The 18574-nt window shown below is 39.5% G+C and overlaps 2 protein-coding genes across 4 annotated transcripts; both read right to left on the reverse strand.

Annotated features, from left to right (window-relative positions):
• Positions 1-2258: 2258 nt before the first annotated feature.
• On the reverse strand, positions 2259-8318 carry LOC105450751 (ethanolamine-phosphate cytidylyltransferase). 3 transcript variants are annotated; one of them, XM_011690742.1, is made up of 6 exons: positions 8049-8318; positions 5663-5800; positions 4730-4909; positions 4205-4631; positions 3692-3912; positions 2259-2729 (listed from the first exon to the last, which is right to left on the reverse strand). In XM_011690742.1, exons 1-6 carry the CDS (start codon positions 8093-8095, stop codon positions 2633-2635), a joined length of 1110 nt encoding a protein of 369 aa, XP_011689044.1. In that variant the 5' UTR covers positions 8096-8318; the 3' UTR covers positions 2259-2632. The 3 variants fall into 3 exon arrangements, with proteins under 3 accessions (XP_011689044.1, XP_011689046.1, XP_011689045.1); XM_011690744.1 differs by having other exon boundaries at positions 2658-2742; XM_011690743.1 differs by lacking the exon at positions 2259-2729 and adding an exon at positions 2932-3106.
• A 1981-nt stretch (positions 8319-10299) lies between these two features.
• On the reverse strand, positions 10300-17943 carry LOC105450753 (ATP-dependent RNA helicase dbp2-like). The gene is made up of 7 exons (XM_011690745.1): positions 17810-17943; positions 15082-16304; positions 14719-14778; positions 12468-12698; positions 11464-11640; positions 11019-11188; positions 10300-10889 (listed from the first exon to the last, which is right to left on the reverse strand). Coding segments are annotated over exons 1-6 (1842 nt in total). The 5' UTR covers positions 17812-17943; the 3' UTR covers positions 10300-10889; positions 11019-11039.
• Between the last annotated feature and the right edge of the window lie 631 nt (positions 17944-18574).

The raw sequence follows: 18574 nt of genomic DNA on the forward strand, positions 1-18574 counted from the left end.
GTATATTATTACGAGGCGATCTATATATATATTATAATATAATCGCAGTTAAACGAAAGGTATTTTGAGGAAGAAGTCTATGTGACGAAAGTTTCGAAGGAAGAGAACTTACTAGGAGGAAGAAACCTGAAGTTTTAGCGAGGAAATTTAACGTTAATTTGTTCGCTAAATTATTATTTACATTTAGTTGTTAGAGCAATCAATGTGCGCCTGTATTGCGTGTGTTTTAAACAACTTCGCGTCTCTCTCGGAAGTTATTCTAAGAACGCTCTAAAAAAAAAAAGGTTTAAAGTTTTTATACATTTAATAATAATAATGATCGTGAGAGAGAGAGAGAGAGAGAGAGAGAGAAAAAGAGCGCAAAACTAATCGCGTAATTGCGTAAGGCGTGATTCTGAGGACACGGTAATCGATCCGTGAAGGTAACTGAGAAGCGTATACACATTACTTACGACTATTGTAGACTATTGTGACCGTGTACAATGACTATTTATTATAAAATAAAAGGTTAAACAATCTTTCTGCGTGTTACAATCTTTGTTCGGTGTCTGGACTTTTCCGTATAGAAAATCACACAAACTGTACAATTTTTCTCCCTTTTTTTTCCGGCGTAATCTAGTTCAACTGTCGCTACAAAAGTTTATCGGCGCCAATGCCATTCGCCACTATGTTATCAGGTCGAAGAACCTGTTTGCGTCATATAGGATGTCTCAGATTCTTCGTTGGCCACCTCGATCCTTACTTCGGCGAAAGACTCAATATAGATACTGTCGTCAGTTTTTCGCGATTTAATATCTAACGAAGGCAGCTACGATGTAGCTTATCTGAAACATCCTCGAGACATCTTCATGTACGAAACGTTCACGTACACGCCGCGCGATTTCCCTCTCATTTCCCCACAGACGCAACCAATTAAAGTTCGTAGATAAACGGTAACTCGATTTTCAGTCTATTACGACGTGCATCGTAACGTCTTTGGCTCCGTTGATATTTTTGGGCATACGATATACTCTAGAATATCTCCCATTAGAAAATCTAGCAGCTTAAATTACGCGTCGTAATTCGCTTCGATGAAACAATGCTTGTCGCGTAAAGTTTAATTAACTACCCGGCCGGATGTCTTATACGAGCTCGCCAAGTTCGTCGGTCGTAAGTATCGCGACGTCTTGTAACGCGCGGCGCGTATCCCGGCATCGCTAAGAAACATCCGATAGGCATTTGCAAATGCTTAGGAACTTCCGATTAATTAGACCGAATCACGAGCCTAGCTCCATTTACCTGCCAATCTCGATTATTTCGTTATTCCCGGAACTAAAGAACCATGGAATACTCACGTTTACATACTCGCGTTTTTCAATTATATTCTCGCTAATTAAACAGATTAAAATATTTCGTAAATATAAAAACACATACACCTATATATTACATAACGAGAATTTTTCTATGAAGACCGGACATGTCGATTTTTCGATAAAATTCGAACTGTATCCGTAATATTTGCTTAAAAAAAACTCCGATCAAAAACAAATAGAAAAATATTTTAATGCGAAAAAAATAAAAACAATAATAAAGTGATGACGCATGATGAAAGAGAGTAGTTGTGAAATTAGTCGAAATTCAACAATTCGACCTGAAAAATATTCGATCTTTGTTCCTACGTTTCTCACATAATTGCTTATACAGTAACTGATTATTTTCGATATTTGAATCAAGCAACGACATCACAACGTTCATATCGCGTGAGAGAACAATATAATTACTAAGCATATCTACATTCAAAGGCTTCGTAATATGCGGTATACCTTTTAAGACAACTCTTGTCTTTAGAGATATATCGAGATATATGTAAGGTGTTCCAGATCTACGTTTCAGGCCTGTGACTAGAAATAAATTCGAAATAAATCTATTTTATTGAAAAAATCCACTAAAATTTAATAGTCTTAAAGCATAAAATAACTCAATAAATATATCTTAAAATCAATTTTGCAATTGTCATATTTGTAATTGCTATTTTAATTGAAGAAATCGGATGAAGCTTACAATTAGGCACAGCCTTCCGTTTTTCGCAATTTAGTAACCAACAGAGTTTGAACGTTTAAATTAATTGTAATGTCAATTATAACAATAATCATATGCTTATATTTTAATTGTCGCATTTTATAAAAATTTAATAAAATTTTTTTGAAATTTTATTTAGTTCGCCATAAATAATTTTATAAAAATTCACTGAATAATCAGAAAATATTAATGCCCATTTGTAATCCTAAATAAAAAGTTGTTTATTTAAAAAAAATGTGAATTTAGAATTGATAAAAAGATAGAACGAATGCTGATAGTCCTGGCACACCTTGTATATATAATATGTTCACCTGATGTCATATTCTTCATCGTTGTGTATTATTCTCCATAGTGTATTGCAACAAAGTAAAACTAGCGGATTTCCACATCGCTAATCGATATTAACTAGCACATTACTTGATTGATTATAAATATTCATTTCAACTATGTAAGGCATTTCGAAACGATAAATTGAGTATAGGTGTAACATCGTATTTACACATCGACTTTATAAAATCTGACCATCACACATACACACTGCGAATGTCCGCGGAAAGGAAATAAAACGAAACAATTATTCAATCCTGTCATTGTTCTTAGACTTGATGAAGGCTTCGTAAGCGGCAAGCTCTTTTTTCTCCTTCCTTAAATTTCTATCCTCGTATTCCAACCTGCAATTAGACGCTAGATCAACACGTGATAGGAATGCTCGCAGTCGTTGGGATATGTGGATGTGTTATCACCCGGAAAGAGGCTACGATATGTCGCGGTAAATAAGAGAATGGGGCAAAATGGAACTCAAGAAAAATACTTTGCAAGATGAACGAAATTACATATCCCATCAGAAGCAGTAAATGAATGAATGACAACAAATTATAATGAGAAGTAAGTAAATATGCGTTTATTGCAAAATTGAATAGAAAATACAGAACTGCCAGATTTGTCCCATCAACGATTGCTCAATAATTGAATAAAGAATACAAAACAACCAGATTTTAACTGTCAACATTTGTTGAAATTCTTAATAACCGTATAAAGCTCGCTCGGCCTAAAGGGGGATAAAAAAGCAGAAGACGAAAAATTAATACGTATATTTTTTTTTATCTTTTGGCCTAATTAAAAATGTTTTGCCATATCAATCTTATTATAGATACGGATAGGAATAAAATATAGAGGAACATATTAAATAGCTTCAGCTTCATAGAAGTCTACGTAAAAAAATAAAAAAAAAATACATAGAGTGACTCGAGGACGAAAGTCCAGTATGATATGTTATCAAATCGCAGTAACATGTTCACTAAATAGTATAATGCAACCAGTTACTGTATCATTCTCTCAAATAATTATAATATACTTAATTATATCATAAATGTGAATAACACAAAAATGTCAAATAAAAAATTTTTGCATGTCTTGTTTTTAATTTAAGCAAATTGAAGAGATCGTTATGAGACAATTTGTTAATTTACTCAAGAATTTCATAACTAAAAACTGCGTACTTGTATAATTATGTAATAAATGTATAAACTATCATTTGAAGTCTTCTATAGACTAAAGTATCAAAAAATTGTTCTCATAAAGTCTGACAAAGAAAGGTATACATGCATAACACGCCTGTAAAGATGGAACATACCTGTGAAGAATGATCCTTTCGACAATTTTTTCCGTTGTCATATCGTTACCGCTATCTAACAATTTAAATTTATTTTGCTTCTTGGGCTCCGCGTACGGATCCGAGCCGTCCTCGCAAGGCATTATAGGCGTTTGTCCGTGACACACGACAGAAACATTAAAGTGTTCCATCAAATTTCTTGTCACTGCATACGGCGCACCGATTACAACCTCATTAACATACTGCGAACACAGAGGAAAAAAAGTATGTAATATTGTGTAAAAACTTTATGTATTTACTCGTTTCTGCTATCTCAAACAGAGTGGCGTGATTTATCAGATTTTTTTTCGCTGGAAAATATGCGCCACTAATCTTCTAGAAACTACGCAGATTGCGTATCTTAAATTCATGCATTGAATAAACTTGTGTCATGCGCGTATACATATATTTTATACTAATCTATTTTTTCACGCCATTATTTATCTCTACACAGACACATGTATTAAAAATCTCGGCGCGAAAAAAAAGACTCACCTTACACGCTAACACACTGAGTACTCGTTCGTGAAGATTCATGATAGGATGATTGCCGCATTTATATCGATTAACGGCGGGATCGGTGTGCAGACCGACGATGAGGTAGTCCCCCTCCCTCTTGGCGACCTCCAAGAAATCCAAGTGTCCCACGTGGAAGAGATCGAACGCCCCCGCCACGTACACGATCTTATCGCCCGGCTGTGGACTCTTGCCGTCGCTGAACTGTATGATTTTCTGCGTGGTCGGCAGGAATTGCGAGCAGCCGGTCCACGGACTCCGGGCGGTTCGATCCTGACCCATGCTCTTGCTCGGCTCCCGGTCAACGCTGTACTCGTTATCGCCCCGTCGAAAGTGCTGTCGTGTCATCAACAGCATACGTCCAACGAGATCGGTCGTCGAGACGCCGGCCGTGCGCTGGACTTCTCTGAAAAAAATAATCACGAGCCCTCCTTCTTAGTAAAAGACTATACATAATCTTTTAAAGAATATTTAAATAAAATAATTAGTTTTTAGAAAAACTACCTGTAGCGACCAGCTGCCTTAACTAAATGGTACGTGTCGACGCCGTCAGCCGTCATTGTGATATCATCGCCGTGAACACAAAAATCACAGTTATATTTGTCTAATGTTTCTAATGTAGTCACGTAGGGCGCAGCCTCGACTACTTCGTCTACCCATTTAATGCCTCGCACCATTTTGTACCTAAGAAAAAGAAAATCCGCTCGTTAGTACTCGTAATTAGTATATTTATATGTAATCATTATTGTGTTATTTTATTGATTTTATTGTACGCTTATCATTGCAATAAGAACTTTTGCAAAAACAATTTTAAATTTCGTTATGAGAGTTTGAAAGGAGAATGGAAAATTTTAATATATACTCGTATCCGGTATAATCTTGCGCGATTGTAATCTGTAATTATCGCAGAAGAAAGTAACTTATGTAAACGCGACAAGACGAGGTACTTGTTTTACAGTACAACGTTGTGTACTGCGTTCTTTAACCGCTCAGTTTTCTTTCTACGTAGATATTGACCGGAAATGTCAAGGCCCTAGTAAGACCTCCCTGCGCCGGGTCTATGACATGATCACGGCTTTGGTATATATTAATATTTTACGTCCAAATGACGATGCGAATATGGAACTCGCGTAAACATTTTCTCCGTAATAAGGCATATTACTCCGACTAAGGCATATTACAATGTGCTAGAATCGGAGCACTAATATTCATTATTTATGTAATCGCGTTTTCCAAGGCATAAGAGAGAAACGCGCGTTGTATAAAAAGCGGGAGAACACGTATATCCATCTAAGCGTTATGAGTTTCAAGAAAATAAATGGTACGTAATTTGAAAATTGATTAACACGTAATAACCAACTCTGGAATGACAATCGAAATCGCGGACGATCATTATGGCTTACATAACTTCCTTCTAATGAAGCAACAGACGTATACCTTTCTTGCTCGGTGAAGACGGGAGGACCCTTGTGTCTCGTGATTTCTTCATCATTGTGGACACCCACCACCAGATAATCGCCTAAAGCTTTCGCCTGCCTCAGAGAATTTGCGTGTCCAAAATGCACCATGTCATAACTGCAATCAGTGTAATTAATTTTAATAAAGAGTGTTAATGAAGAGAGAATAATCATTAAACAAAAATGTCAATAAAATTATTTCGCGTCACCAAAAGAATTATTAAAAGAAGAACTGTTTAACATGATTTAATATAATATGAAAAATTGGGAAAATACTTTTACAGGCAAATATTATCTAAATTGTTTGTCTCAAAAGAGGAGATTATTTTTATTATAAGTAATAATAAATCGACACGTGCACATCTGTATAAATCTATAGATCATTTGCGCCTCGACGTTTCATATGTAAATAAAATCTGCAAATTAATTGGTTTTTTTCCAGTAAACAACTGAAAAAAAAGATATTTTTTCGCTCAAAGCAAAGTAAAAAAAAACCGGATTTTACCGCAACACATTTAATGTGGATGATACATTAATAATGAATGTGATGTGATAAAATAATTTAAAGATTCCCAGCGTGTGTCTACCAAGTGTACAGGCCTTGAATGTAAAATAGCTTTGCTGATTATTATATCAATCGCGCGAGACGCGATAACGTGAATTATAAATCACACGATAACATACTAATTTATACTTATATACGCATCTGTGCCTATAAATTTTCGTCGCGTTCGCGACAATTAATATTAAATCGAGTAAAAATGGATGTAGACGAAGTTTTAAAGAGACGTCGAAAACTAAATTCAGGTCGCTAAAACAAGAACGTGTTTAAAATTGAAGAGAGAAAGAGACAGAAAGACTTATTGAAATTAAAATTAGTACCAAATTATTCGAGGGAATGAAATTAAAAACCGATATATTCGAAGCTACACAATTTAAATGAGTTTATTTTTGCGTTATCAACACGATATATTGATTTCGATTTACATACGTAAAATATACAAATAAACTGAGCAAGCTACAACGAAGGTCTTATGTCAAATGTCTTACGATGTCGCATTCCGTGAGTCTTGCGACACCGTAAGAAGAAATATTACTGTGGCAAATCGTGGGCACGATCGCGAATAATCGTTTACAAAATCGTGATAATGTTTTAAACGCGCTTCCAGCTATCGTTCTCCATCGCGATAATCGTGCGTCGTTTCAAACGACTTGTCTGCCGACGACATGAATAATAGAAGCACCTAACAAACGATTTATCTGTCTCCCAAATACACCTTATTATACGGCGGAAAAAAACGGCGGAATTCGAGGTCGCGGAACAAGGGCTTGGATGCCTTGAATTTCGACGGCACCGACGAAGACCGGTCTGTCATGGTTCGCCCTGTTTGTGCGTCATTATTTTATCGCGCTGAACGAGGACGCGCGGTGCTCCGAATCGTGTCGCACAGCGAGAACTGCAGCCGGCTCCGCTATTGGAGACGTCGGCGACGATTCTTTATTGCCAATCACGCGCGAAGCGTGGAAGGCACGATTTCGGAGTAACGTCAGAGAAGACAGACGAGTGTAGAAGCACGGATCTAAATGTCAGAATGTATCGCGAGGCCGGGATACCCTAGAGATTCTTATAGCGTTTTCGGACTGCTTTGATCGCTCCGAGAGCGATTAATAAACGTCCCATGCTCCCCTCGCCCCCTCTCTGTGACGTCATTAATCGCTCTCGGAGCGATCAAACCCGTCCGAAAACGCTACAAGAATCTCTGGGGTACCGCAGCTCGTCGTGATACATTCTTACACACAGAGATCCGCGCTTACGTCTATCTTCTCTGGCAACGCACATTTCCCCATTCGACTGATCCACTTCGCTAGAAGTGGAGAACGTGCCTCTCTGCCTCTCCTAGCTCTTTTGTTCACGATATGAACCTCTATTAATTGTAAATTTGACATAAACAAGAATAACGTGTATATTTCTATGTTAAATATAGGAACCCATAATAAGCACAAAACTGTCGTTTGCGGTCGCGTGAAAGTTAACCGATAAAAATCGCGCTAATTCGGGAACTCGCCTTTCCTCGCGAGTCCACCTCGCGCCGCCGGCCGCGGAGCGGAGGGTTGGACACACGTATGACCGTGTAGTAATATCGATTGATATCGCGCGCCTAACGAACGCCTCGCGAACGGCGAGGATGCGACCGTAATCCGCACCCCGCGCGTCGTGACACGTCGTGAGACGATAGGCGGACACGTGTGCTCGCGGACTCGTCGGCCGGCCGGGCGACGCCGCCGCTCAAGCGCGGCTCGACGCCGCTTCCTCGCGATTATACCTATTCTAACGCGCGACCAAGAGATTCACGAGCGTCACTCACCACCCGTCGCACCAGACGCGAACCTCCTTGCGAGCCTCCTCCGTCATGACGGAACGCGACCAGGTACTGCAATACCACCACTGACTGACTGTCTCTTCCTATCGCAGCGAGACGAGTGACGTCCGACGTCGGCCGTGTCGTGGGCTGTTCGCCGGGAGAGGGGCGAAAGGGCGGAGGGAGAGAGAGAGAGACGAGAGCCCGCGCGCGCACACCACATACACACACGCACACACGCCTGCGACCGCCACCGTTCCCGTCGTGAAACCGACTGCGCGCGTTGCCGTTTCACACGGCGCCTTTAAAAATCCCACCGCGTCCCGCACTCCCATCCCATGCCGGGTTGGCGCGACTGGCGTCATCGCCGAGTAGGGATCCAGGGGCTGACGTAACTACTCCGCGAGGGGAAGCAAGCTTCGGCTCGGACGTCCTCCTCACGTCGCCGGCGCGCGCGAAAGCGGCCCTTACAAAAAAATTTATGGCCTGGCGCGCTCTTTCAACGCGCATCTCCCTCTCGCATCGAAACTTCGCGAACGAAATTATTATTGCTTTCGGAGACTCGCATCATGACCTATCGATCTCAATTATATAGTTTATTGATTTCAACTTTTGAACGACGATCAATTTTTTTCTTAGATCTCTTGATGAAATAAATGACTTCTCCATCGGCTTTAAAAGAAAAATTTCGTCACAGTTGCTCCTGTCTACTTTGGTATGATCCGATTGTCGAAAATTATTTGATAGATGCGAAAATGACGTATCTCTATGATAAATTTCATAGAGCATTGTCATATGTTCCGGAATACTCCGAAAATATGCTCCCGTTCACGTCTTTAAATTCTTAATTTATATACATACGTGAATTCTTATTTTATATACATTTACTTTTATACATAGACCAAACTCTATTTCAGTTCCTATAATAAAATAGCAATTAATAATATAGAATTAATAACAGAAAATAGCAATTTAATTCGATAACATTTTGAAATATTCATTCCGAAATGAAAAATAATTCAAATATTTTCGCAAATTAATGTAATCGCAAGTCTATTAGTCTAATCGAGTTTAATGTTTTGATTCTCATTATGCCATGAATAAATGACGAACTGCTAACTCATCTAATCCTGAACGTCCATCAGAACTTGCATCATTTTGCATCATTTTCATTTGCAATTAATTCAGAAAATGAATTCTCGCGTTTGAATATATTTTCAACTCAGTGCTGGCGAACATGATTTGATAAATTTTTCAGTCGCGATGCGACGCTAGATGCGTATTTGTGGCTGAACAGGCATATATAATTGCGACTATGAATAATGTATCATGTGCTTGATGTTTTCCTGGTTTAGGCACGTTTATTACAATGTAAAGATATTAGAAATCGCTTGATTTTAACATAAAGACCAGGAAGACGGTTCACATGATTACAATGGTAGCTGCAATTATGGATATTTACTCTGATAAAAAAATTGTCAGTCATCATCTTCGCATAGTCTAACAGACAATGTTTGCCATCATAATCTAGCAGACATAAAAAAATTCATTATATACATATAATGCAAAATTATTTTAGAATTTCAAAAGTAAGAACTGAATAAATAAAGTAATGAAATTGCATTAAATAGTAGTAATCTTATTGCATTTTTCTTAAATTTAATATAAAAGAGATTCTCCTATTATTTTGTTATTGAACCTTTGCTGCGCCACAAGCAAGAAGCAACGGCATTTTGCACATTAACTTGTAACATCGTCATAAACACATATATTGCAACGATGATGCGGACGATTCAACTGGAAAGAAGCCGAAAAGCTCGATTATTAGTGGGAAAACGGACAATGTATAAAACAAATCATAGACATAATAAATGTTTTATTGCCGGCGCGATAAATCTCGGTGGGGTAAATGTTTTCATTCCAGGGGCAAATTCCGGACCGGATCGTATGATTCTCGATAAGCAGGCTCGACCAATGAATGAAGTAGACGGCACTCGACGAAGATTAATTGTTATCGATAATGGCATAATGAAATTAGTCATTAGCGTCTTTACAGATAGAATACTTGTGAGCGTCTTTTCAGATAGGATATTTCATAGTAAATTCCAACAGTGGCATGTATATACGCGTGTTTGCGTGGACGGCATTCCGTGACTCAAGACGGCTTATCTTACGCACAACGTAACTCGTCAAAATATGTCTCATCGATAATGTCGATTGAATGCCGATCGCAAGCACACGTTTATACACTCGTGGATTTGTTAGAGGGCTCTCTGAAAATGTGTTTATAATAATTCAAAATAAATTGCAATTTTACAAATATAAATAAAAAATGTTTATCGCTACGTACTTTATGTTATCGACAACGCTAGAGAAATAAATATATGCACGTAAAATTAAGAAATAAATACGCACTCTGCGCGAAAGAAACGTCGAAGAAAAAAAAAACCACTTAGCAGAGAGAAACGCAACGTTTTTCAGCTTTTCATAGTGTCATTCTTACACTATTTTATTTGAATGTACAGCGGCAAGCCGATCGAATTGTAATACTATATCATTCGGCGACAATCACGTGGCATAATTGAATCGCCTAAATATATTAAGGAGCTATCCTAAATGTAACACATGTGACTTGCATAATTGATAGTATTATATTACTTAAAGAGCTAATGAAGAGTTGACGTGTACTAGAAAAGAAAAGAAGGAGACGAATGCTCGTGAGAATGTGTGTAAATTTGTTTTTTTTTTTTTTTTTTTTTTTGGAACGATTCTCTGCAACTCTGGGCTCGTCGGCTCATATCAATCGTTGACTGCTATTATTCCCTCTGGAACGCAGATGGGAGTATTCTGTTACAAACGAGAAAGTCATGTAGAGATAGAGGACAATCATCGTCCTGGACATAAATTCTTTCTTATTTAGATCTATCTAAAGTTTCTTTCGTTCTCTTTTTCTTTGCATTATGTTACAATACCCACATTTTGACCGTTCGCATGAAGTCAATAGCCGTTTTGTTGCCTGTAGCTGCTCCCGCCGTATCCACTACTGTTCTGGCTGTAGCTATTGGAGCCACCGCCGGAAGTTCCACTCCCGAAGCTGTTTTGAGGGAACGATTTACTGCTTCCATAGCTAGCCCCGCCCATGCCACCTATGTGAAGCGTACACCAGGCGTTTTACAAGACACAATAAATTTCACCAATCTATGCTAACGAAACGTCACAATATGGCAGCAGTGAAAAACTAAGAGTCTTAAAAAATAAATAAATAAGGAGGTGGAAAGAGTAAAAGGGCTAAGAATATGTGGAGACTTGATTGTATCCGTACTTTTACTGATTTAAGAGTATTGCAATAACATTTTCCATTCCAAGCCAGACAAAATTAGACAAAATTACACAATCAATTTTTTAAATGCTGAGAACCCACCGCTACTGCTTCCGGACCATTTGTTGCCGCGATCGCTCGCGCCAGTACCGGAAGAGCGGTCGAATCTTCCACCTCTATCTCCATCGCGACCTCCGCGAGTGCCTCGTGAACCGCCACCACGGCCTCCGGATCCTCGTCCACCACCACCACCTCCGCTGCGTCCACCGTATCGTCCTCCTAATTAACAATTAATGTAACAACACTTTATTATTGATTTTATAATATTAACCTTAATATTAACTGAGTTTATTATTGATTTATATTAGTATTTATATTAGTATTTATATTAATATTAACTGAGTTTATTATTGATTTATATTAGTGGATATTAATTTTATCATTGAACAAACGTTAATAAAAGCAATTATATTGCTTTGGACAGAAATTTGTTTTATATATTTTCTAGGTAAAAAAGATATTTACATATTTTTTATTTGTAATAAATATTAAACGTAATTGTTACGTATAATAACGCGCAATTTACATATAATTGATTCGACATCAAAGGGGGAAGCTCCATAAGGCCAGTTTTCGTTTATATGTGTTTCATTCTAAACTAGCAAAAATTTTATTACAAAAATTATTGAAATCTGGTAATTTTAAGTTAAACGAACATATTTGATGTCTTGTTTATCTTTACATTGTAAATTATATAACTTTTATTTTTTAAAGAATCTATATGTTTGCCTTATCATACGTATAATAATTTCTCTAATTATTCTAAAATTCTACAAGAAATAGAATTAGCAAAAAATCAATAATTTAGACATTTTATACTTCATTTTGACATATTTCGGCATAAAATATAAAATATCGTAAACTATTAATTTTTTAATGTACTTTTGATAAATATATTAATATTTTTATGTAAAATAATGAAAAAGATAAATTGAAATAATGAGGGTATCAATTGGTGTAAAAAAAAAACATGAGATTTTAATGTGAAGTCTAGTACAGTCATATCTCTAAATTTTAACATTAAAAAAAATGGGTGATATACTCACTTTTATAAACGCCAGGATTCCGGGATAAATCGTACAGTTTCGGATTGACAACTTGCTTGGCCTCTTCTAGAACTTGAATTAAGTCACCAGCCTTGTGAGCATTGCTGGGCGTGAAAAAGGCGTACGCGGTTCCTGTACGCTGCGAGCGACCCGTACGTCCGATACGGTGCACATAGTCCTCAGAGTTGGACGGATAGTCCAAGTTTATCACAAATTTGACATCCTCGACATCTGCGAGATATACATCAAGTTATAACGGCGGCACACGGAAAACACTTGTTTCTTTGTGGTTCAATAAACTTATAAAGCGAATAGATTCAAGCATTTTACCAGGACGCTGCCTTTGCTAATGGAATTAAAGAGTCTGTTTCTTAAATTACCGATTATCGAGTATATTCTGCACGAAACCTTGAAGCATTTACAAAATACGTGTGATGTACAAAGGTGGAAAAAAAATCATCTAATCTACTCTTGTCTTCTTTTAACAATGCTGCTACATGGTCGTCAATGAAAAAAATACACATTTAAATATGAAGGACGGACAAGAACATGTATAAAAGTTACCTCGAGTAATAAAAAAAGAAATATCGTTCCTAAGTGCAATAAAGTAGCTTTAGTTCCATTTGCAATTTGCATTTATAACATTCAAGTTGACCACAAAGAGCAAGTCTGCATGTAATTACCTGTTTGCGACTAGAGCTGGAAATGTAAATACATTTTTTGGAAATGTAGAGGAATCAGAGCTCAGATGGTTCTCATGGAATTCTCGCTTCACGTATTTAGCGAGCTCTACATTTTTATTCTTAGGCAACATTACACCCTTCTCTCCCGCACCAAAGTATGGATCTGTGCTGGTTATTTCGAAATTTGGTCCTTGTACATTGCTTCGGTGAAGAGGTTGGAACACCAAGTGCAGCACCTTGCGTTCTCCACTCAACCCCCACATGTACACTTCCCGTCAAATGATTAGCATCAAGAACTACGCACCGCAATATTGTGAAGACACCTGTGTCCGCTTCGACGTCAGAATTCTTAATAATAAATCGCCGCCGTTATTCACAATCTAATTGTTCGTCCTAACTTACGGAATCTTTGACAATTCAAATTCATTCATATGTATAACGTACGTATTATATGTAAAAAGTTGTTCACACGTTTATCCCGAGTTCTTACATGTCTACGTGATAATAAAAAATAAAAATAAAAAAAACGCGGTCGCTAATTGTTTAGAACGAATATCACAATTAATGCAGAGCGCGACTTGATGCAATTTGCTATTTCAATCTTAACGAATGTGTAACCGGCAATATATCTATCCTTTTTGTTCTTTCTTTCTTTTTTCTTTTCGTCTTCATGCTAAACGCCCTAACATTACAATTTCCATACTTTGGACCGTCGCAGGTACAGAGTGAGAGTGTTTTTCGAGTGGCAAGGTGGCCGAGGCACAGCGTTAGCTTGTTGCGAGGGGGCGGCGACCAGCAGTCACGCCCCGTTCAATTATATTTTCCACAAAGCTACTGGCAGAGTTCTAAGACTCCAGAGTCGCATGTGCCTCTGAAAACACATAGAACAGCACGTTAATACCAGACTGACAGGACTTGTTTCGATCTGAGAGTACAAAATCGGAAGAGATAAACCTGGCTCTAAATCGCTTACCTGATTTCCCTCAGTTTTGAAGCTGAAATATTTTGACGTTCTTTCTATACATTGTACATTCTATCCATCGCATCGTTCAAAGTCTATTTAACGTTACTATTTGTGTCATCGTTTCAAAAAGAAAATATTCCGCGAAAATATGAAAAAAACGTCAAAATCCACCTACGCTCTAGCCTATGATAAAAGAAGTTAAGACTTAGAAGAAGTTAACAAAACGATTAAAACTAATTCCTTCATTAATCGTATCGCTGAAAAGTCAATGGCAATTGTTAATTGCTCTAAGTGCGCTCTATAACGCGCACCACCGAAACTCTATTAATTAGTGGGCGAAAAGAAAGAAAATTAGCGTAAAAATTAACGAAACGGAAGATGTCAATGGCAAAATCAAAATGGGGTATTTAAACTAGTCGGATCCTGGAATTCCTTAAGAGTAATTAAAATTATCTCCAGCCACACTGGTAAGGAGGTAATGTCAATCAGTCTGGCACATGCCGTTATCCGTTGCCACATTACAATACCACGACTTTCACAAATGTGAAATAACCATCGCAGCCTGACCCTTACATCATATACCTATGTAACTGCAAACTCTTACCTAAACCTCTCGCCGCCACGTCGGTAGCCACAAGGATGGCAGACCTGCTATTCCGGAACTCTATAAAACAACATCTCCTTTGTATTACAAATAATATTACAGCTCTAAAGAATTATGCAAAAGTAATTGAAGATGAAACATAGAATGATATTTAGTTCAATTTTTTCTTTTGACAAATATAGAGAATTCATTGTACAATATAAAAGATTAAGATTTTTTTTACAAAATATTTCTTTCTGTATATTCGTTCATAATTTGAATTTTTACTTATTCAAATAGAGTTGATTCAAGTGATACTTAAACAAATATATCATTAATGTTTGCTTCTCGTGTATTTAGAAAACCATAGCAAATAGCACTCACGATTTAATACATAATCTCTTTCTTGCTGGCTTTTGTCACCGTGAATACCAATCGCTTGCCATCCGTATCTATTAATAGCTCTTGTTATATCATCCACTTTCCTCTTAGTTTCGACAAATATTATAGTCTTATTTTCCGGTTCGTTTGAGATCTCTTCCAGCAGTTTCATGAGCTTACTCTCCTTCTCGTATTCCTCGCACACATCCACGATTTGCAGAATATTGTGATTGGCAGCCAATTGTAGGGAACCAATGTTGATCTGTATGTAGTCCGTTAGGAACTCCTCCGCGAGATTACGCACTTCCTTCGGCCACGTCGCCGACCACATGAGAGTCTGACGGTCGGGGCGTATTTGTTCTACAATTTTCCTAATTTGAGGCTCAAAGCCCATATCGAGCATCCTGTCGGCCTCGTCGAGCACTAGATATGTACATCTACGTAGATTCGTGGTGCCACGCTCCAAGAAGTCTATGAGACGTCCCGGCGTGGCGATGCAAATCTCTACGCCGCGCTCGAGGTCACGCGCCTGTGGTCCCTTCGGGGCGCCACCGAAGATGCACGTGTTTCGCACTTGAGAGGACATACCGAAGTCCGACGCCACTTGCTGAATCTGCTGCGCCAACTCGCGGGTCGGCGCCAGGATCAGCGCGATCGGCCCGTCGTTTCTGCTAAGTCTGGGTTGATGATTTATATGCACGATCGCCGGCAGGATGTACGCCAGCGTCTTGCCCGAGCCCGTCTGCGCTATGCCGACCATGTCGCGGCCGGACAGGGCGATCGGCCAGCCCTGCGCCTGGATCGCGGTCGGCTCGCCGAAGCCCTGTCTGCGGATCTCGTTGAGAACGTAGTCCGGGAAGCCGCCCTCTTCGAAATAAATATTGGGACCTGGAACGTTAGTTCCCTTCACCGTGATCTCTTTGTTGGAACGGTACGCCTCCACGGCGTGAATACTCCGCGCCATTACGTTGGGATGCGGCTGGTAAAAGTCCTTCCTGAACTGCGGCAGAGTGCTCATGTCCCATCGCGGCTTACGTAGGCGCTCCCCGGGCTGACGATTCTTAAAATTGTTATTCCCGAAACTGCTGTCTCTGTTTCCGCTGCTGCTGAATCTACTGCCGCCGCCGCCTCCGTCGCGTCCGCCGAAACGACTGCCGCCGCCGCGTGCTCCTCCACCACCGCCGCCTCCTCCTCGTCTATCAGAACGATCGCGTTCGCCATATGCCCTTTTTCAAACAGAGTAAAAATCAGACGATTATTAAATCTCGATAACGTAATTTTCTAAAAAGAGGAACCTATTATTACTTTGTGGACACAAGTGTGAATTTTCCGAGGGGTAAACCACTGAGGGCATTGCAGTGTACAGATTCGAGGCATTGCTAGGCATTACTGGGCACTTACGTTATATTTTTAAACATTTTGGCAACAATTGGCAATTGTTTTATGTCAAACACATTTACAACACGTAATAAAGTGTGAACATCAAATAAATTACGCTAAATAATAAGATTGCTCTCTCACGATGTTATGTCCGTGGGGCATTACTAGGCATTGGTGTATACAATTTTGGTTAGCGGTTTATCCCCTCGGAATTTTCCTTTATGCTGTGTTTCAAACTGCTTTGATGTGTGTGTGTGTGTGTGTGTTTAAATATTTTCGTTTTTTTTTTTCAGCGAATACATAGGCCTGTTTTTTACAGCTGAACTGCTGCACCAGTTCACAGTTTATCTTTCTCTTTCCACATTGGAAAAAAGATAAACTCTGAACTAGTGTAGCCAGCTCAGCTATAAAAAAACATACCTTATATTTGTACTCAAGATATACAATTATTGAACGTTGAGGACATGTGCTGCCACAAATAGCCAACAGCCAATCAATACAAGGAGAAACTTGTAGGACAAACAAGATTTTTTTTTTCTATATCTAAATTCTTTGCACTTTTAATCCTTCCTCTTTCCATCTAATCGTACATCTCGCAGCTACAAAAAAAAAAAAATTTATAACATTAAATTTAATTGGATATATCCTATTATCACGGTATTTTATTTTCTACAAGTTTCTCCTAATTAGCCATCGAGAAAATTTTCCTTGTCCCTACTCCAGAAATTCGCTCGCATTGAACTGGCATTGAAGGAATTTATCGCGCAAGCGATAATTCGTTAAGACTTATGTAACAGTTCGCTTATCCTTCCTCACTTCCCGACGATCTATAGCCGTGCCGTCACAGTTAATTAGCCGTCTTAATTTCCTACCGCTACAAGAAAAGACACCTTCGCTACAAGAAAACTCCCCCGCTCGATAAATTTCGACGCGAACAAAAGCTCGCGCGAGCTCGAGGATCCTTCGGGGCGCGTTCGAAGCGTCGAAAAGGTGAAAAATGCGAAATTTTTTTTCCTCAGCAACGTGACGCGCGCGTGCAAGGAGAGTGAAATCCACGATTCCAGGAGCCCTCGGGTCGCACGATTTCGTTCGGGGATTGCATTATCGTACGTCTCGCGTGCATAACCGCACTGTCCAAAGCCCCGTTCGGGGGGGACGTTGCGATCGCCCGTCGCGGATCCCCGCGGATCCGCGATCGGGCCGACGATCGCCGACAAAGGATCCTCACCGTCCGCAAAATGGCGTACGGGAGAGCGTGATCGGGCAAGTAGCGCGGATTGATCGAGAGCGAGAGGCCGAGGCGAGAACCGGGGAACGAAATTCGCCCCGCGTCGTCACGCGGCGTACTTACATTGCAGCGGGTGTGGGAATGTGTCACCGTCCTGTGTGCGATCTCCTTTTCGGTTACCGGTGCGGATCGAGAACAATCGGAGCCGGGTGACGAGAGCACGTTCACCCGTTAACAGGCCAGCCAGCTGAAGGAACGAGGACGGGGTGTCGGCGTCACGGTGTCATGGCGGCCGGGCCGAGAAGTAGTTCCCTCCGCGAGTCGCGATCGCGGTCCGCAGTCGTGATTTCCGACAATCGCGCGTCCCCTTCGGCGAGGAAAATCGTCGTCCAGGCCGAGAGAAAGGCGATTTACGTCGGCGAATGCCCGCTTCGGTGCTCGCGACGACGGAGGAACCCGAGAAACCGGAGACAAAAGGCGTGAGCGTGCTGCACCGGAACTGAAAGTTAGGCCACGTTGGACGTCTCCAGCGCCATCGCGGTCGGCGCTGCGGAACTAAATGGCGTTGCGCCACCGGCCACCGCGCCAAATTCGAAGGCTGCGTTCAAGTGATTAATGTGCCTGTACATTTTAATGTGCTTTTATATTTAAATAAGTCATAAAAATAAAAAAAAACACTTTATCTATTTATTTGTATCAGTTTATTTTTATGACTTTTTATTTAAATAAATAGGTACAAATAAATAGACAGTATTTTTTGTTTATTAAGTCAATACTTTAACTTAATAAAAAAGAAACACTTTGTCTATTTATTTGTACCAATTTATTTTTATGACTTATTTAAATATAAAAGCACACTAATAGGGACGTACAAGCACACTAGGGACA

Source organism: Wasmannia auropunctata, unplaced genomic scaffold (assembly GCF_000956235.1).
Source record: "Wasmannia auropunctata unplaced genomic scaffold, wasmannia.A_1.0 LD336056.1, whole genome shotgun sequence".
Classification (NCBI taxonomy): domain Eukaryota; kingdom Metazoa; phylum Arthropoda; class Insecta; order Hymenoptera; family Formicidae; genus Wasmannia; species Wasmannia auropunctata.

Excerpts from the sequence above, each read along its gene's own strand:
- LOC105450751 (XM_011690742.1), bottom strand. The coding sequence starts at position 8,095 with ATGACGGAGGAGGCTCGCAAGGAGGTTCGCGTCTGGTGCGACGGGTG. Across the intron at positions 5,801-8,048 it reads CGCGTCTGGTGCGACGGGTG|TTATGACATGGTGCATTTTG; the intron begins GTGAGTGACGCT and ends CACTGATTGCAG. Across the intron at positions 3,913-4,204 it reads TCAGTGTGTTAGCGTGTAAG|TATGTTAATGAGGTTGTAAT; the intron begins GTGAGTCTTTTT and ends CTGTGTTCGCAG.
- LOC105450753 (XM_011690745.1), bottom strand. Across the intron at positions 14,779-15,081 it reads AAGAGATTATGTATTAAATC|AGTTCCGGAATAGCAGGTCT; the intron begins GTGAGTGCTATT and ends GTTGTTTTATAG. Across the intron at positions 11,641-12,467 it reads GAATCCTGGCGTTTATAAAA|GAGGACGATACGGTGGACGC; the intron begins GTGAGTATATCA and ends ATTGTTAATTAG.